At 46.1% G+C, this 20,490-nt stretch overlaps 1 protein-coding gene across 1 annotated transcript; it reads right to left on the bottom strand.

Moving 5' to 3' along the window:
- Positions 1-8,695: 8,695 nt before the first annotated feature.
- Positions 8,696-20,258, bottom strand: ALG12 (ALG12 alpha-1,6-mannosyltransferase). Its single transcript, XM_080939263.1, has 10 exons — positions 20,136-20,258; positions 17,553-17,740; positions 17,349-17,481; positions 16,773-16,946; positions 15,932-16,126; positions 13,802-13,905; positions 13,060-13,283; positions 9,656-9,819; positions 9,499-9,574; positions 8,696-9,357 (listed from the first exon to the last, which is right to left on the bottom strand). Exons 2-10 carry the CDS (start codon positions 17,715-17,717, stop codon positions 9,126-9,128), a joined length of 1,467 nt encoding a protein of 488 aa, XP_080795389.1. The 5' UTR covers positions 17,718-17,740; positions 20,136-20,258; the 3' UTR covers positions 8,696-9,125.
- Positions 20,259-20,490: the final 232 nt, after the last annotated feature.

The following is a 20,490-nucleotide window of genomic DNA, read 5'->3' as shown; positions in this document are numbered from 1 at the left end:
TTGGACCTGCTTGCTCTTGCCTTGCTAGCACATTCCTTCACTGGCATTGGAGCCCACTTCTTCAGAATTCCAGCAAACACAGAAAACCAGCTAAAACGCCGAGCCTTATGGCACTGAACTACTACTATATTCTTGAATTTTCCCTTCACAGATAGCCAATGTTGGATTAGTTGGGCTACAGCCTATAAGTCATTCCAATAAATTCCGTGTGTGTGTGTGTGTGTGTGTGTGTTTGAATGGAGAGAGAGGGAGAGAGAGAGATTCATTCTGTATGTCTTGAGAGAAAGAAAGAGATTCATTTTGTATGTCTTGAGAGAGGGAGGGAGGGAGAAAGAGAGATTCATTCCATTTGTCTTGAGAGAGAGAAAGAAAAAGGGAGGAAGGAAGGGAGGGAGGGAGGGAGAGGGAGAGAAAGAGATTCATTCTGTATGTCTTGTGACTCTAGAGAACCCTAATACAGTTATATAGTACCATAAGTAGAATCAAAGATAAAAACCATGTGTTCAGGGTTGGGGATGTTGATAAGAGTGTTTGCTTAGTGTCTTAGTGTTTTATTGCTATGAAGAGACAACATCTTCATGGCAATTCAGTTTTTTAAAGAAGCACTTACTTAGGGTCTTAGAGTTTCAGAGGGCCAATCCATCATCATCATGGCAGTGAGTGAGGTGGCCCAAATGGCACTGGAGCTGTGAGAACTATATTCTGATCCACCCCCATTGACATTTTCTCTAAGAAGGTCATTCCTCCTTCATCCCTCTCAAACAGTGCCAATCCCTGGTTGACTAAACATTCAAATAGATAAGCCTATTGGAGCCATTCTTATTCAAACCACCACACCTAACATGCACGAAATTCTGAAATTGGTCCCCAACACCACAAAAAGATAGCTGTGGGGACTAGAAAGATAGCTCAGCAACTAAGAGCACATAACCTTTTGCAGAGTAGGTTCCCAGTATCCACATGATGACTCTCATCCATCTACAACCCCAGTTCCAGGAGATTTGATCCCCTCTACTTGCCTCTACAAGTATTATATATTCATGGTACATGGACATTGTCTGCAGGCAAAACACTTAAACACATAAAAAATAACAGAAGCAGGGATGTTGGCACACACCTTTAACCCCACTACTTAGAAGACAGAGGCAGGCAGTTCTGCAAGTTTGAAGTCAGCCTAGTCTACATACCAAATTTCAGGACAGCCAGACTGCATAGTTTTTTAGTCACTGTTCTATTGCTGTGAAGAGACACCATAACCAAGACAAGTCTTAAAACACACACACACATTTAACTGGGGACTTGCTTAGAATTTAGTCCATTATCATCATGACAGGCAAATGGCAGCATGCACTGTGCTGATGAAATAGCCATTGTCTACATCATGATCAGGTGGCAGAGAGAGAGAGAGGCAGGGGAAGGTGTATCAGGACCTGCTGTGGGCTTTTGAAACCTCAAAGGCTACCCACTTTGATGCCCTTCTTCCAACAAGGCCACACCTCCTAATCCTTCTAATCTGGAAAAGAAAAGCAGCAATGTAGTAGCACAAAAACAAACATACCACTGGGAAGCTAGAAGACCCAGAAATAAACCAACACAGCTACAGCCGCCTGAGTTTTGAGAAAGCTGCCTCTTTGATAAAATAATGATGAGGAAATTGGGTATTCACAGGTAGAAGACTAAAACTGGGTCCTTTTCTCAAACCCTCAATTAAAGATGAAAAAAGGAAGAAGAAAGAAAGGAAGAAAAATCAACATAGAACAACAACAACAACAAAAAACAAAAAACAAAAACTTAATGTAAGACCAGAAACACAGAAACTGCTAGAGGAAACCAGGAAAAATACTTCAAAATATAGGTAAGTACAAGCCCAAGGATCTTCTAAACATGACTCCAGGAGACCAGGAAATAATGGCAAGAACTGTTAAGTTTGAACAAGCTTTTGTACTGCACGTAACTGGCAGAATGGAAGGACACCTACAGAATAGTAGAAAGATCTTTGCCAGCTACTCATCAGGGATTAATATCCCAACATAAAACCAGCAAACACCAAACCGCCCAATAGGTGGAATGGGCAAATTAGGCATTTCTAAATAAGGAGTCAAGTGAGCAAGAAGTAGATAAAAAACTTGAACATCCTCAACCACCAGGGAAACGCAAGTCAAACCACACTCAGGCTCCATCTCCCCCCAGTCAGAACTGGCTACCCTCAAGCACAAGGACTGCCCTGAATGTGGCGTGAGGGGGAAGCAGCCTTCAGACATGGCTGGGCTGGTGGCCAAGCAAACTTGTGGCCACTCTTCTTGTTGCTCCCCTGTCACTGTGATAAAATACTTACCAAAAGCAACTATGGGCAGAGGATTTATTTGGTTCAGATTACAACCCATCTTGAAAGGAAGTCAAGGCAGGAACTCAAATGCAGGAACTGATGCAGAAACCACTGCGGAGCGCGCCTCACTGGCCTGCTCATCTTGCTTTCTCAGATAGCCCAGGACCTGCGCAGCAGTAGCACTGTCCACAGTGGGCTGGCTTCCCCCCCATCAACTTTCTCTTTTCTTGTTTCAGTTTTTGATTGCTTGTTTTTGGGATTTGTTTTGTTTTTCAAGAGAGGGGTTTTCTCTGTGTAGCCCTGCTATCCTGGAACTTGCTCTGTAGACCAGGCTGGCCTCCAACTTACAAAAATCCTCCTGCCTCCGCCTCCCGAGTGTGGGATAAAAGGCAGGATTCACCACGCCCAAGACCATCCACATCAATTTTCAATCAAGAAAGTGCCACACAGGCCAATCTGATTGAGGCAGTTCCCCAACTGAGGTTTCCTCTTCCCAAGTGTAGTTTGTTTCAAATTTGAATTATTTAACCGGCTCAATTGACTCCTTGTCTGCTTGGCACACAAACACATCACCAGTAAGCCATAATTTTACCTTTTATTTTTGTTTATCCCCAAGATCACATATTAATATTTACAATATATAAAATTGCACAACTTTAGAGTCCCAAGGTCTGAGTCTGGAGAGGATCTGAGTTCCAGTCCAGCACCTAAATCAGGTGGCTCACAATTTGTCTGTAATTTAGCTGCAGAGGGTCCAACATTTCCAAGTTCTGAGGATACCTGTAAATATGCGCTCATACCCACATACAGGTAAACATACACATACGTGCTATTTTAAAAACTTTTTTCTTAAATACTGCAGTCCTTTAACATTCCAACACTTTAAAAGTTAAAAGTGTCTAAGTATCCACAGTCTCTCAACTGTAGGTCCTGTAAATAAAAACAAGTTTCTTTTTCCAAAAGGGAAAAACAGGGCACAGCTACAATCAAAGTCAAGCAAAACCAGATCCCAACTCCAGCAGCGAATTGTTCAGTGTCCAGTGGCTTAGACTTGCGGTTTTCTGGATCCCCAAGGGCTCGCACAGTTGCATTTCTCCAGATCTGCCATCCACAGCACAGGTACTACTACTCCCTGCTGCTTACAGCACCCATCATTAATAAGATGCCCCACAAGTCTGCCTACGGACCAACCTGGTGGAGTCGATTCCTCAGTTGAAGTCCTCTCCACAGGTGGCGATCATTTCTGTTACATTGACCAGCCATTATGGAAGCCAGAATGGGGGTTCCTGGAAAATCTGAGACTAGAACTAGCATATGACCCAGTTACAGAGTCTAAGTCAGCCTGCCTCAGAGACACCCGTACAACAGTGTTTATCACAGCACACTGTTCACAACCAAGTCGTGGAGTCATTCCAGAAGCCCACCAACAGACGAGTGGACAAAGACCATGTGAGCTATATGTATACACACACATATTAGAATTAGAATTTTATTCAGCCACAAAGAATTATGTCATTTGCAAGAAAATTGATGAACTAAAGATTACATTGAGAGAAATAAAATGGACTCAAATGAATACTGCAGTTACTCTTTTATATTCAGAACTGAGACAAATATATGCATAACTACTTATATGCTGCGTATGTATGTATGTATGTATGTATGTATGTATTTATGTATGTATTTATGTATGTATGTATGTATGTATGTATGTATGTGTGTGTATGTATGTATGTATGTATGTATGTGTGTGTATGTATGTATGTATGTATGTATGTGTGTGTATGTATGTATGTGTGTATGTATGTATGTATGTGTGTGTGTATGTATGTATGTATGTATGTATGTATGTATGTATGTATGTATATGGAGGGCCAGGTATGGTGGCACATAGCTTTAATTAATTTTTATTTTATGTACATTGGTGTTCTGCCTACATGTATGTCTGTGTGAAGGTGTCAGATCCCCTGAAATTGGAATTACAGACCATTGTGACCTGCTATGTGGTGCTAGGAATTCAACCTGGATTCTTTGGAAGAACAGCCAGTGCTCTTAGCAGCTAAGCCATCTCTCCAGTACCCTTTAAAGACTTCTTAGCAACCTCCAGAAAGGTTTTTTTTTTTTTTCTTAAATTGTATGTACACCGGTATTTGCCTAAATGTGTGTCTGTAGATGCCTGGTGCCTGCAGAGGACAGAAGCAAATGGAGGATTCCTCTAGAACTGGAATTACAACTGGTTGTAAGTTACCATGTGTGTCCTGGAAATTGAACCCAAGTCCTCTGGAAGAGCAGTGGGTCTCTCTCTCTCTCTCTCTCTCTCTCTCTCTCTCTCTCTCTCTCTCGTTATTGTTTCATTTTAGTTTTGTTTGTATTTTTTGAGACTGGGTTACTCTGTGTAGCCCTGGCTGTTCTGTAGACCAGGCTGGCCTCAAACTCAGAAATTTGCCTGCCTCTGCCATCCAAGTGCTAATAATTAAGATGTACAGCACCACAGCCTTTGAGGGTTAAGAAAGGTCCCCTGAGTAAAGCTCTCATGAGTTTAAGCTGTCCACAATCACAAGGACAAGCTGAACCTGGGAAAAACGATCCCCCCCAACCCTCAAAGGCAGGGAAAGGATAGTTTAAACATTTAATCGATTAGCAGCAGCAAGCAATTATGAGTAATCTGAACTCACTCCTAGCCACCATACCTGGGAGGGGCAGGAAAACTCGTTCCCAGAATAATTCAGTGTTTTTTTTTTTTTTTTTTTTTTTTTTTTTTTTTTTTTTTTGAGGTCACAAGTCTTGTTTTCTTAGAATGTTCTCCCAAGCACTCAGAATCCTCACATGACACTATGACACTCCTCCCGGACAGTGCTCCAACATATCACCCTTTGGGCCAGAATGCAAACATGAGCTGCATATCCTACACCACTAGTGGGAAAGAGAACAGCCACTCTGATTGGACCACTACACACTGTGCACATTCATAAGCTGTGACCCGGTGTCTCATAAATTACTGCAATTAGATCTGAAACAATGACATACCACCTCAAAGACACTTAGATGCTGGGTCAGCATTTCTTCTTCTTTGAGCAATCTGCCTAGCAAAAATGGAAACATGAATACGTGTGCACACGCACGCACACTTTCACATCAACATTTTAATAGCCAGAACCTGGCAGCAACTCTGATATCAGCAATGGACACAAAGACTAGTGTATGCCCATTCAGTGTGAAGCTATCTCAGAGACAAAAGACACAAAATACTGATGCTCGGTGAGATCACATCTGAGGAACCTCAGAAACATCACTGTCTGGGTTGGTTTGTCAAGCTGACACGTTTGAGTTTTCTGGGACGAGGAACCCCAACTGAGAAAAGGCCTCCATCTGATTGCCTGTAGGTAAGACCATAGGGCATTTTCTGGATTAATGATTGATGTTGGAGGGCCCAGCTCATGGAAAGGGGTTGGGGCAGCAGTGGGGGATGGGGGAGAGGGCAGTACCACCCTTCAGCATGTCCTGGGTGTTATAAAAAAGCAGTGTAAGCAGGTAAGCAGGCCGTGGGAAGCAGGCAGCACTCCCCCATAGCTTCTGATTCAACTTCTGCTTCCAGGTTTCTGCCTCACCCTGAATGTTCTTGGTGTGACCTGAGAATTGTAAGCTTAAATAAACCCTTTCCTCCCAGGTTGCTTTTGGTGATGATCTTTATCACAATAGAGAGCAAACATCACATGGAAGAAAGAGCAAAAGATGATGCATTATATACAGCTGATATCCCATTCGAGAAAGGGCACTGCAGTGTCCTTTTAAATTCAGTTTAAAGGTAGCCATAAAGGGAGATCAAACACATCTGGTGAACAGATCCAAAGCCTGTATGTGGTGTTACACAGATGTGACCATGCAGCCAAAGCTGGCAGTTTATGTGTACATAATATCTTAGTAAGAAAAAAAAAAAAAAAAAAAAAAAACAGGGCTGGAGAGATGGCTCAGTAATTAAAAGCACTGACTGCTCTTCCAGAGGTCCTGAGTTCAATTTCCAGCACCCACATGGTGGCTCACAATCATCTGTAATGGGATCCGATGCCCTCTTCTGGTGAGTCTGAAGACAGCTAGAGTGTACTCATATACATAAATAAGTCTAAAATAAATGTACTGGCTGGTTTTATATGTCAACTTGATACCAGCTGAAGTTGTCACAGAGAAAGGAGCCCCCCTTGAGAAAATGCCTCCATGAGATCCAGCTGTAAAGCATTTTCTCAATTAGTGATCGAGGGTAGGAGGGCCAATTGTGGGTGGTGCCATCCCTGGGCTGGTAGACTTGGGTTCTATAAGAAAGCAAGCTGAGCAAGCCAGGGGAAGCAAGCCAGTAAGTAACATCCCTCCATGGCCTCTGCATCAGCTCCTGCTTCCTGACCTGCTTGAGTTCCAGTCCTGACTTCCTTTGGTGATGAACAGCAATGTGGAAGTGTAAGCTGAATAAACCCTTTCCTCCCAATTGTGCTTCTTGGGCGTGATGTTTTGTGCAGGAATAGAAACCCTGACTACGACAATAAATAAGTTAAAAAAAACCAAAAAACCCTAGCAGTTCATACATAGAAATAACCCAGTGAGATGGCATAAGGAACAAGAAACTTTACAATAGCAACAAAACAATCTAAACCCTTTCAGGACTAAGTTTAACACACATTCAAACTGGTATGGAAAACAGAGGACAGAACATCCTAATGCACTTAAGGGGAAGGATGGCTCTGTCTTCCCTGGGAAACTTCAACAGCACCAGTTGCGTCTACTTCATAAGCAAAGTGTACTCGAATATAATCTCAGCAAAAATGTGAGTTTCCCATGGATCATGCTTGGTTTGGAGAAATGGTCTCATTTCCAGATGGGAAAAAAGTATCAGGATAATACTGCATAGGAAGATCAGAATACCCAGGAAGCAGAGTCTCATTCTGGGTACAGAGGAAGCTGGAGTGCACGCCGTGTGTAGAGGAAGCACAGCTGCATTCTGGGTAGTGAGGAGGCATGGCCATAATCTGAGAATACAGGAGGGACAGCCACATTCGGAAAGCACAGCTGCACTCAGTGTAGAGAGAGAAGGCTGATGGTGTGACCCCCAGACACTGGTAAGCAGAAACACAGGAAGGAGACAGCCCCTACAAATAAGGTCCTAGACTAACAGAGTTAAGGAGTCATTAACCATGGGAAATAAAATCTAACAATTACATCATCTTACAAAGTGGAAGAAAACAATGTAAAAGCCGCTAGAGAAAATGGGCAAAAGGTACAAACAGTCAACTCATAGAATCGTATTGAAACTCAGCCTGCTTTGCAGATGGAAACACACCAAAATGACAGTCATACTGGAGGCCAGTCCCTGTCCAGTGAGTGGTGGTAGGACTTACAGCACATGATCCCCCCTACCCAGCATGCTCCTCGGCCTGAAGACACACCTTTGTGTGTAGAGGAAACTATGTCCCACGGTGTTATCCTTTGAGGCACTAAATCACAAAAGGCTGGAAATATATGAGTACCTAGAGGACGCACTACAGAAGCCATGACAAACCGTTCCATGCAGACACAGGATTTCCAGAGAGGTTGGCCAATGACAAAAGCCATCTACAGAAAGAGAAATAAAATGTGCGTTTCTGCCTGTCCTTACAAAGATAAACAATGACACTGATGACCAAAAAGAGTGCAGGAGGCATATCAGAACAGTCCCATGGTTGTGTACAGGCGAAGTCTATACCTGTAGGAGATAAGCCAAAGGCTATGCTTCAAACCACGTGCTCTCAAAGACTTGCTTGCCTTGCAAGCATGGCGACCTGAGTTCAACCACAGAACTACTTGGAGGGTGGAAGGAGGGGAACAGGCATACACATGGTGCATGCTTGTAATCCCAGCCCTTTGGATGCAGAGACAGGCAGGTCTCTGGGGCTCACTTGCCAGACGGATGGTGCCTGAGGAACAAAACCCAAGGTTGTCGGTAGCTTTAACATGCATATATTCGAACACAGTATGTGTGCGAGCACACACAGCACAGCCTTTACCGCTGTGTAGTATACTGTGCAGATACATGCTATCCAGGCTGTATGTGTGTGGTATCTGCATACTCATGAGTATGTGTGCCTGCACACTGGATGCATGGGCTCACACCATGTCATCTTTATGACTGGCACCATCACACTTCAGAAATGTTCAGCACAGTGGCAGAGCCAGTGGCTCTTACTGTGAACCCAGGGCAGAGACTGTCTCCAGAAGTGACCACATAGCAAGACACAATATAAGAAAACATAATTTTTATTTCTGTTCTTTTATGAACATGTGCATGTCCTCAGAATTAATCTGAAATGGAGATAACATGCCTTGAACTATAACAGCTGCCATAATTGGTGGTGTGTGTGTGTGTCTATCCTGTGAAGACCTGCGTTGAGATCATGGTCTCCTGAGACCTTGGGCAACATGTGTGGTTCAGGGGCAAGAAACATACACTCAGCGTCACCACAGAGTGTTCTAGCCTGACTCATTGTCCTCTTAGTTATGAGTGGCTCCCAGCATGAATATAAACAATCCCGTGGACTACCTAAGCAACCCTGGCAGACAGGTTTGAGTAGGCTACTATCACACTTGGTGGGTTCTTGACTCCATGTTTCCGGTCCTGTGCTTTAGATGTGGCTATTGTAGGGCCAAGCTCAGCCTGTTGCAGGCCAACCCCAGGGGCATACTGGAGGTCCCTGGTCTTTGCTGTTTTTTTTTTTGAATTGTCTTTACCGAGTTAGAAGGTGACCACACTTGATGCTCCTGGAGATCTCCTGTCCTCTCAGGCTGGCCTAAGCAGCCGCTCTAGAAGTACCAGCTTTGTCTGCAGGTTCACATCAAAGGGTGGCAGTCTCATTAGATTCAGGCTCACACCTGTAGTGCCCTCTATACTGGCCAGGACTCGATGTGTGTCCTTGTAGAGAGCCAGGTGCCCAGGCACTGCCTCCATGAGGATGTGGGTGTAGTCTAGCATGCCCACTGTTCCCAGCTGTACATCTTCGCTCTTGTCATACCTGGGGAGAGAGACAGGCCACCTGTTGTCACTGCACTCAACTTTGCCTATGTCTCACACCACCTCTTCCCATGTAGGTGACTTCTAGGTGGCCCCTGTGAGAAGCAACTAGACGTGTAGCTATAATACTTCAGAAACCAACCTCCAGTCATCGTTGACCTGCAGAAACCGTGACACGCCTGTCTGGGCAGCAGCCACATCAATGTGTAGAAGGACATCTAAGAAAAGTGAATCTCAGTTAGCGCTAGTGACACTGCACTCAGGGCCAGGCTTTCCCCCAGGGAGCACTATGGACTAACCTGTCTGAGGTGGCACCAGCTCATGTAGCCGCTGCATGGCAACCCCACCGGGGTAGTTGAAATGGGACACATAGAGGGATGTGGCTGTGTATGCCACGTTGACCATGATATGTCCCATCACCAGCAGAGCTCTCACCTTGTAGGGCCAAGACTTTTTATTCAGGCTGAAAAAAAAATTAATGAAAAGCATATGGTGGCAAGAATATCAACATACTCCTCAAGGCTAAAGGCACAGAGAGTAACTGGGTCAGCTTTGACAATGTGCTGTGCCAAACCTGCAGAAGGCACCTTAGGTCTCCAGCTGTCCTAAACTCCACAGACAGATCACCCTCCCAGCAGGAGTAGTCATCTCAGGATAACCCTGAGACTGTCTCTCACCACCTTGCAAAACCAGAACTAAGATAATGGTCAGCCAGACTGCACTGGGAGCAAAACTACCGAATTATGCCTTCCTCTTGTCCTACCTAACTTGGTTTACAAGTAAGGTTCATGTTGGCACCCCCTTGTCTGTTCTCTTCTGTGTTTTGTTTTGAGTCAGGGTTTCTCTGTGTAGCACTGGCTGTCCCAAACACTCTGTAGACCAGGCTGGCCTCTGCCTCCTGAGTGCTGAGATTAAAGGCGGCCTTGCCTGGCTCATCTGTTCTTTGTAATGTGTTCATTCATCTCTTTTAATTGCTAATTAGGGACAGGAAAGCCTGAGTTTAAGTTAAACTTGCCTTGAAAATCTCAACAGCCAGGCAATTGGTGGCACACAACTTTTAATCCCAGTGCTCAGAAGGCAGAGGCAGGAGGATATCAGTGAATTCAAGGCCAGCTTGGTCTACAGAATGCATCCCAGAACAGCCAGGAGAAACCGGGTCTTGAAAAAAAAAAAAGAATAAAAAACAAATAAAAGTTGATAAAAATAAACAACAACTAATCCCTCCTCAAACAAACCTCAATTAACCAAAATGACTAAAATACCCTCTGAAGAACTTTGTGGTTGTGCACAGTGACACAGGCCTAGAATCCCAGTACTGGGAAGGCTGAAGAAGAATGATGGCAAATTTGAAGCTAGCCTGGGCTACATGGCAAGATTATAAAACATAAAGAGTCAGTGAGATAGCTCAGTGGGTAAAGGCACTTGCCATTCGAGCTGGTAACCTGACCATGGTCCCCAGAACCCACACAAAAGTAGAAAGAAAGGACTCCACAGAAGTGCACCTCCCCACTAATGCACACACAGTAATCTAAAAGTAAGGAAATCCTCCAAATTTGACTCTAGATGCCAATTCAAGCTTATACTAGCTTTTTAAGGAGTATTAAAAAGACTCTGTATTACTGCTTAGAGTGTAAGTCCAGCTCTAAGTGCTTGCTTCTGTTGTGTATAAATAAACCACACAAAGCAAACCAAGACCTCCAAAATGGAAGGACTGGGAGGCAGACTTCAACCAGGTGCCCTGTACTGAGGTATCCTTATTCACACCGTGGTTGCCTGCTAAGAATAGCCTGACCCTGCACAGGTCCTGGGACTGGCTCACCCTCACACCCTTCCTTTCCCCAAAGCTTTGGTTGTTGTGGAAGGAGCAGTATTTTCTTTTGGGGGATGATTGTGGTGTATATGTGCACCTTTGTGCACAAATGAACACATCCAGGTATGTATGCGCAGAAGCCAGAGGACAGCGGGTGCCCAACTCTATTATGATCCTCTTCCTTTCCGATAGTGCCTCTCAGCACTTGGCCCTCAGTGAGTGGTACTACGTCAGAGCCTCTGGAAACCAGGCGAGCATAGTAGAGAATGTAGGGTACTGGGGTGTGCTTCTGCAGGTCATGCCTGGTCCCTCCTGTTTCCTGCCCACCCTGAAGTAAGCAGTTCCTGGTGTCTTTCTGTTCCGCCTCACTCATGCAAAATCTACAGACTAAACTCTCTAACACTAACTGAGACCAAGTCACCCCTCCCACAGCTGTTCCTGTCAGGGATTCATTCAGTCATGGCCACAACAAGTTGTGTCTTGTTAAGACAGATCTTGTTAAAACCTTCAACTTGGGCAAATATGCACAAGTGAACAGTTGACGGTCTGAGCCATGAGCTGAAGGGTGGTCTGAGGGCAGCTCCATGGGCTGGCCCCTTCCTTCTACCAGTTGTTCTGGGGAAGGAGAGGAATAGAAAACACTTCAGCCCACTGCCTGGACTCATAACCCCCTGAAGGGCTGCACCATGAGGTTCCTCCCCACCAGAGTGAGCATCCTGTCCAACCTGGGCCCAGCCAGTCCTCTGAGAACTATGACTCTGCCCCTTGTACCCTAAACCCGGCCTAGCAGTTCTGTTTCCACAAAGTGGTGAGTACTGAACATGGCCTATGGCTCCTGCTTTAGCTCCCAGGGCATTCTCCATGTCTAAATGAGGAAAGGGGCAGAGTGGACCTTCTAGATCTACAGAGCCCACAACACATGAACTACCTACACTCAGCCCAGGGAATCCTCCTCACAGCCTGCCTTCCCCAACACCTGCACTACCAGCTGACCCTGTTACCTATTGATCCGCCAGTCATATCACCTGCTGTCTCTCACCTCCCCTTCATCTGTATCACCTGTTGTTCCTGTCCCCAGCAACTCCCACACCACCTTCTACACGAGCCCAAGTCACAGCCTCCTGTGTCCCCAGAATTAACCAAAAGTACCACCTCACCCTCTCCAGTTCAGACCAAAGCCCTCCAGCCTGGACCAAAGACACCCTCCAGCTGATCAATTATTCAGAGCCCTGGAACCCGTCCAGGACCAGCTACCTCCCAGGCCTGAAGGCCTGCCTTGGCCATCTCTCCCATGGCCAGCCCTGGGACTCTTAGCAAGGTGCTGGGAAGAGACAGAAGCAAAACTCACACAGTAGGAGGCACTGAGCACTGAGCAGAGGCCTCCTGGTACATGGAGGACCAGAGACATCCGGTTTATCGAAAATATGCTCAAGTGAAAAGGACACACAGTGATAGTACTCGAATTTAAGTGTATGTCAAACCAAATATGCTTTGTTTCTAAAATAATTCGATTCCATGTTAAACTGGCAAACTTACTCCCCCCCCCCCCCTTTTTGAGACAACATCTCACTATGTACATCACAGTAGCCTCAAACTCAGAAACCCATCTGCTTCTGCCTCTCAAGTGCTCGGATCAATGGCATGTGCTTTTCAGCACAGCAAATCTATTTTTTTTCTTTCTCCTCCCAACCCCAACCGGGGGTTCTGTGTAGCTTTGAAGACCAGGCTGGCCTTGAACCCACAGAGATTTGCCTGCCTCTGCTTTCCAAGTGCTGGGATTAAAGGTATGCCTCCACTGCCTGGTGCAAATCTATTTCTGATGAACCTTTAGGAATACCTATCACCTGGGTAATTATGAAAAAATGAACAAGTATCTGAAGGAGGAAACCTCACACATAGGTGCAGCCTCTGGCAGCCATGATGTTGAGGACAGGGAAGGTATAGATGATGAACCGCAATTCCTTGTGTGGGAGGAGCGAGTACAAAGCCACAAATCCCAGGCTTGGCAGGGCCAATGCATAGGTCCTCCTGTCCACCGCACCCAGGGGTATGAAGAGAAGGCTGCAGCCCAGGCCTCGGGGCAGGGCCGAGTAGAAATACCACAGGAGTGGGGAGGTCTTCAGGTTGGGGTTAAGGAGGCATGGATTTGTCAGAGATTGAGTCACTGTCCACATAATGGAACTAAGAATGGTAACAGCATAAAGGCCCAAAGTCAGCTATGCCAAAAACACAGCAGAGACCTGCTTAGGAGGTATGGGGAATGTCTGATCACGGGCACAGGACAACCTTCAGTATAACTGAGGGCTCCACAGATGACTATGGGAAGTTCCTTTAGCTTTTCTTCCTTTTCTCCCGTTATTGATAAGGATGGTGTGTTATCAAGTCAGAGCTGTGCTAGCTTTTCTTACCATGAGACCATCTGAAGTACTCTGTGTAAATGTTTTACAAAGCAGCTACCCTGTAGACTATGGGTACAACTAGGTGATACTCAGGGAGATGCTGCCAGAGAGTCCCAGGTGTGAGCCCTAGGTGGAGCTCCTGCCCTGACCCTCAGACAGTCACCCAACTTATGCCAGACTGGTTGGCTGACTGGATAGAGGCCAGGGTCACTCCTACCCTAATACTGAAAGGATACACCCCAGTTGGAACTTTTGTTCAGAACAGTGTTGTACCAAAGCACCACTCCTTCTGGCCATACAAGGTATCGCCAGAAATAGGAGTCCACAGCAACCGTCAGCCCTAATAACAGAACAGAAGTGTCCTCAGTAAGGAACATGGCCACCTATAAAATTCAAGCCTCAACCCACGTGTGCCCTGTGCTTAAGTGTCACACATGTGCACTGCTGGCCACAGAAACCACCAGCAGCATCCCATAAAAGGAGCCGATGGTGTGCGATGCCATCTCATCATATCTTCCCCCAGTGTACGACACACTGCCCTCTTCCTGCCTGTCCAAGCAGCCTGAAGGATAGTGGTGGATGCAGGCTTCCAAGTAGAAGCTACCTCTAGAAGAGAACTGGCATGTTCCTCTGATGCCAAAGTTCAGAACATCTTAAAAAAAAAAAAAAAAAAAAAAAAAAGGCTAGAGAGATGCCTCAGAGGACCCAAGTTCAGTTCCTAGAAGCCACAAGGGAAGGCTCACAATAGCTTGTCACAATTCCTGGGTTCCAGGAAACCCAACATACTCTTCTGGACTCTGTGGGTGTCCACAATCATGCACACATATTTCTACCTACAGACACATGTATAAATACATAATTAAAAACAAAATAAACCTTAAAAAAGTTTCTTGGGGGCTAATGAAAGGGCTCAGTGGGTAAAGGCACTTGCTGCCAAGCCTGATGACCTGAGTTCAATCCCTTAGACCTACATGGTAGGTACAAAAGAACTGACTCCCACAAGTTGTGCTCTGACCTCTAAATGTGCATTGTGGTGAGAACACAGCCACCTGTGGATACAGACACACACATTCACCCCCTCCTCTAAAAAAAGTTAAGTGTAATAAAAAAACAAGTGTCAAGGGTTGAGGCAACAGTTTAGTAAACTTTCCTTGCAAGCAGGAAGGCCTGAGTTCTATCCCAGAACCCACAGAAAAAGCCAGGTATGGGTCAGGGATGGTGGTGAGTGCCTTTAATTTAAGCACTCAGGAGGCAGAGACAGGTGGATGTCTGTGAGTTTGAAGCCAGCCTGGTCTACAAAGTGAGTTTTAGGACAACCAGGGATATGTAGAGACCCTGTCTCAAGAAACACACACACACACATACACACACACACACACACACACACACACACACACACACACACACACACACTCATACTCATCCAGGTATGAGGTTGAAGAGATGTCTTAGCAATTACAAGGTGACTAACAACTGTCCAGAACTTCAGTTCCAGAAGGTCTGATGCCCTCTTCTGGCCTACACGGGCACCAGGTACACATGTAGTTCACAGAAAAACACACAGGCAAAATATCCATACCCATAAAATATAGCTCAAAAAAAAACCTAGGAACAAACCAGGTGGCTAATCCCTGAGAAATGACACTGAGGCTGACCTCTGGATGCCATACAACATATGCACACACCAAGTTTCAAACTGACACACTTGTCATTTCAGAACTGTGGAGGCTAAAGCAGAAGATGACCAACTTTGAGGCCAGCCTGGGCTATACAGTGGGTGTGGTGATCTGAGTAAAAATATACCCATGCTGGAGAGATGGCTTAGAGGTTAAAAGCACTGGCTGCTTTTCCAGAGGTCCTGAGTTCAATTCCCAACAACCACATGATGGTTCAGAACCATCTGTAATGAAATCTTCTGGTGTGTCTGCTATAACGTACTCATGTACATTAAATAAATAAATAAATAAAAGAATATCCCCCAAGGGCTAATAAATTTTAATATTTAGACAGTTCAAGAAAGATTAGAAAGTGTGGCCTTATTGGAGGGGGTGTGTCAGTGGAGCTGGGCTGTGAGGTTTCAAATGAGCCCACACCAGGCCCAGTCTCTCTCTGCCTGCTGCCTGTGGATCAGGATGTAGCTCTCAGCTACTGCTCCAGCGCCATGCCTGCCTGCTGCCATGCCTCCTGCCATGATCGCGGACTAATCCTCTGAAACTGTAAGCCAGCCCCCATTAAAAGTTGCCTTTCATAAGCTGCCTTGGTCATGGTGTGTCCTAACAACAGAACAGTAACTAGGACAGTAGGACTCTGTCTCAAAATACCAAAACCCAAAGCTGAAATATGGACAACCCGAGATGCCAACTTGCCTAGACAGAGAATCCCTGCTGGGATGGCATGCCGGAGCAACCTGGCCACAGACATTCTTCTTCGGTACAAGGTCAGTAGCAGCAGGATGCCCAGTAGCATGGCCAGCTCAGCCCTGAATCCAATAATGACAAAGGCCGAGAGCCAGACAAAGCGGGCCCATCTACGCTGCAGCCAGGCTGTGATGGCTGGTAAAACTGCAAAACACAAAACACACTGTAACGGGGGTTCACTGTCTTATTATAAAACACACACACACACACACACACACACAAATCCCTCTCAGGGGGCTGGAGCAATTAAAAAACTGGCTGTTCTTGAAGAGGTCCCAGGTTTCACTCCCAGCACCCACAGGGCAGCTCACAACTGTCTGTACCTCCAGTTGCAGAGGACCTGATGCCCTCTCCTGGCCTCTGAAGGTAATGTACTCATATTATGTACTTAATTTAAATACATACATGATACTCATGCAAGCAAAAGCTTAAATAAATAAAATAAATAAACTATAGAAGCTGCTCAGCACTTCAGAGTTTACGCAGGGGGATCTAGCATTCAAAGCTAGTCTGTACTACATTGTAAGACTATGTCCCAAAACACTAAAGCCCAGAATGCATAGGCAAACCCCAGAGAAGCTTACTTGCCTAGACAGAATGTTTACTGGGATGGCACACAGGTGCTTTAGGGTAGTGTTCTCTAAAGTACCAACCCTGAGTGCAGAGAAGCCTGCTTCCATAAGAAGAGACCCTGAACAGTTTATGAGGAGCCCATGCGGAGGGGGACAATGCTGTGGGCAGATGTGTGTATATCGTGAGGGATCAGAAGGCTTATCCTGAAGCTACATACCCACAGCCAAGGCCAGCACGTTGGGGAGTGTCCTCGTACAGTAGAACATGAGATGGAACTGTGTGGCTGATATCCAGCAGAACATGACAGCCACCCTGGCCCCGAACTGCTGTCTTACTTCCTTTTGTAATATCCAGAGTCCAAAAATCACACCAAGCCCAAGGACTCCTCTGACTAAATGAAATGAGCAAAAAACGTCACTGATGTGAGTGGCCCAAAAGGAAACACAGATGAAGCCAGCAGCTCTTTGAGTGTCACTGGCAGTGACAGTCAGTGGATATGCAATAGACTACATAGGGACTCACATTTGTACCAGAAGTGGCCATGGGACCTGTGTTTGCACTGAGACCTACACCAGCCAAGCCTCTGACTTCCTTTTGGCCGAACAGCCCAGGCAGGCTGTTTTCTAAAGGTATATCATGAGGACTTTAGTGGAGTCTAAGGTACAGCTTCTGTTTGTTTGTCCCAAGTCTGACTCCATGGCTACAGTGAGTCCAGCCAACCCCCACCCTGCCCCAGCCCCACCCCATCTGTGATCATGTGATGTCACAGCTCTCACCCATGTAAGGCCCTTACCTATCAGCTGAGAATAAAATTTAGATACTTCCAACAGTGAGAGCACATAAACCACAGGGCTGGAGAACACCGCCATCAACAGCGGCCCAAGGAACGTCCTGGGAACAACTCCAGGAAACTCATGGTGGTCGTACTGCAAGGAGACAAGTGGTCAGCGCACAGGCTGGGCAATGACAGCAAGCCTCAGCTCACTGCATTCCTCACCTTGTCTACGTGCAGCCGGTGGTACAGAAGGTCATGCGTAGCCTGTAGGTTGAAGCTCTCTTCCACCTTGGTGTAGGGACAGGCAATGAGGTGGATGGCAGCTGCAGTGACCAACAGTCCCAGGAGCAGCAGTGACTGCCTGCCTGATGATTTCTTACCAGCCATGTAGAGCTTTAAACTTCATGTACCTTCAGAGAAACAAAGGCGAGTGTTAGCTTACACATCCAGTCACTCCTGAAACTCGGCTTGAGTCACACTGGGAAGATGTGGAGAAGAGGCAGCACCACACCCCTGGGGATGGCTATTCTGAATTAACTAAAACCCAAGCAGCGGGGTGTCCCTGGGAGAAATTTTATATAGTAAATCTTTGAAAGTAGGAAGATCCATCTTTAATCTGGTCACACCTTCTGCTGGCAACCTCTATAAAAGACATGGAAGAAGGGAGCTTGTTCTTCGCCTGCTCATTCTTTCTCTTGGCTTCGCTGGCAAATCCATTCCTTCATTGGCAACGGTACCTATTTCTTCAGGATTCCGGTGTATACTGAAGACCGTTGAGAAAAACATCCAGCCTCGTGGACTGAACAACTACTGGATACTTGGACCTTCCATTTATGGGCAGCCATTATTGGATTAGCTAGACCACAGTCTGTAAGTCACTCTAATTCCATACATGTGTGCATGCATATATGTGTATATACACACATTTCATTCTATTAGTTTGAGTCTTGAGAACCCTGACCAAATACACCTTTTAACTTTTTAAAAATTATTTTTTATGTATATGGGTGTCTTGCCAGTATGTAAGTCGGGGCATCTGATCTCCTAAATTACAGTTATGAGGTGCTATGTAGGTGCTGGGAATTGAATTCTGGTCCTCTAAAAGATCAGTCAGCACTCTTAACCAGAGCCATATCTCCTAGTCCCGAACCCTAGAAATATAATCATGTTCACAATTCCTATTGTCTGAGTTAGGGTTTACCTTTCTTTGATAAAACACCTTACCCAAGAGCAACTTGGGGGAAGAAAGGGCTTATTTCATCATACAGCTTAAGATCCAAGGAAACCAAGGGCAGAAACTCAAGGCAGGAACTTGGAAGCAGGATATGATGCAGAGGTCAAGGAGTGCTGCTTACTGGCTTGCTCCTCATGGCTTGCTCAGTCTACCCATGACCACCAGCCCAGGGATGGCATCATCCATAGTAACCTGGGCTCTTCCACATCATCACTCAGGAAAAGACCCCATAGGTATTCACCAACCCCGCATGAAGGCATTTATTTCATAAAGGCTTTAGTGGAGTGTAAATATGCCACAGCTTGCACTTGCTTGTTCCAAGTTTGGTTGCAAGGCTACAGTGAGTCTAGCCAACCCTTCACCCCATCTGACTATACCCAACTGTGTTAGACCCAATAAAAAGTACTGAGCTGAAAAAGTGTGATTGTTGACTGATTATGTTATGGAACAACATGTACATAAAGTTCCTAACCTGGCACAAAACCATAGTGGGGCACAGTGATGGAGCACTTATCATTCCAGTATTTGGGAGGCTGAGACAAGAGTTCAAGGTCAACCTGGGAAACTTGTTTAGAGCACAACACCCTGGCTCCCCAGAACCACATAAACCCCAGATAGATGTGTGTATTCCCAGGACTTAGAAGAGGCAAGAGGATCAGAAGTTCAAGGTCATCCTTGGTATTTCAAGACCCTGTCTCAAAAAGAAGCCAAGCCACTGAGGCAGCCATAAGACTTAGTTGTTTCTGCTCTGCCACCTTTTAAGGAAACCCAAGCTCTGGGGGTGACCATTACCCATAGAACGCACCCCTCGGTCCTCACAGCCACAAAGGGGTGTGTTTTCTGCTGAGGACCAACAGCAGCTATTGTCAAAGACAACAGGAAATCAGGGTGGGCTGAAATGCTCAACCAGGAGCAAAACCAATACAGGGTAGATATTCACCACTACACAAAAACCACCTATCACGGGAATGGGGGCAGCTGCAGGAAAGACAGATGGCTAATCGCCTTTCAGCAGCCAAGTCCAAAAAAGCTTGCAAATGTGGCGTGGAGAAGGAGGGTACCTCAGATTAGATAGTACCCTTCAAAGATCCTGTTGTCCAGCTTCCAAGGAAACTGTCGGAATCATTGGTTCAAACTGTGGCTTTAACCTGGATGTGTTTTATCTGGTGTAGATGATGCCTACTTGTAAACCAAAGACCAGACGAAATTGTATTATTTATACAGACAGATGTTCCCTAAAACACAGATAATCCGTATCTTCTCCTCCTCCTCACTCAAGTCACTAAAAGTTTGGAAGCTCATTGTGAACTCACTGCCTGAGGCCCCTGCAGAAATGTCGACTACTGCCTCCACCCCCAACCACATGGCGCCGGACCCAAATGTAGAGCTCAGTTTACAGATGACAGCTGCGGCCACCAGGTGAGAAAGATGGATGAAAGGCCTCAGGTGAGAGAACCAAGCCCCTAAGTGAGAGGTCCGATCCCCAGGTGAGTTGTTCAGCCCCTAGTTGAGGAAGTCAAAAGCTGTCACGCGCGCTCGGAAGATCCCCAGCCTTGCCACCTCCCGAGTACCCCAATCTCGGCGCGCGCGTTAACTTCTTCTGCTCTCGGCCTGACCCCTCGGAACTCAGCTGACTGCACTCGGCAGGAAGCGGGCTGTGGAAACGGGGCTCAGAAGCCGAGTCTTTGCCCAAACTTAACATGGCCACCGTTGCTCAGGCTGGGGACAAAAACGGGCGCTTTCTGCCCGGAGAAAAGATGGCCGCCGCAAGGCCACTCGTGGAGGGCGGGGCAAGAAGACGGGATAGAAGATTGTGGTCCCGCCTCATTCTCGCGGGACGCTGACCCGGGGCCTTCTCATTGGTGGCTTCTCGTGGCGAGCCTCAATTGGTCCACATCAGGCAGGGGGATTTCTCTGACCAATAGA

The sequence above is a fragment of the Micromys minutus genome (genome assembly GCF_963924665.1).
Source record: "Micromys minutus genome assembly, chromosome: 27".
In the NCBI taxonomy this organism is placed as follows: Eukaryota; Metazoa; Chordata; class Mammalia; order Rodentia; family Muridae; genus Micromys; species Micromys minutus.
Note: the sequence above shows the minus strand (reverse complement) of the source record. Positions and strands in the feature narration are given on the sequence as shown.

What these genes read in the sequence shown, in the direction of transcription:
- ALG12 (XM_080939263.1), bottom strand. Translation starts at nt 17,717, where the DNA reads ATGGCTGGTAAGAAATCATCAGGCAGGCAGTCACTGCTGCTCCTGGGA. An exon ending in ATTTTATTCTCAGCTGATAG is followed by an intron (nt 16,947 to 17,348) that starts GTAAGGGCCTTA and finishes CATTTCATTTAG; the next exon opens with TCAGAGGAGTCCTTGGGCTT. An exon ending in GCTGGTGCCACCTCAGACAG is followed by an intron (nt 9,575 to 9,655) that starts GTTAGTCCATAG and finishes CACTTTTCTTAG; the next exon opens with ATGTCCTTCTACACATTGAT.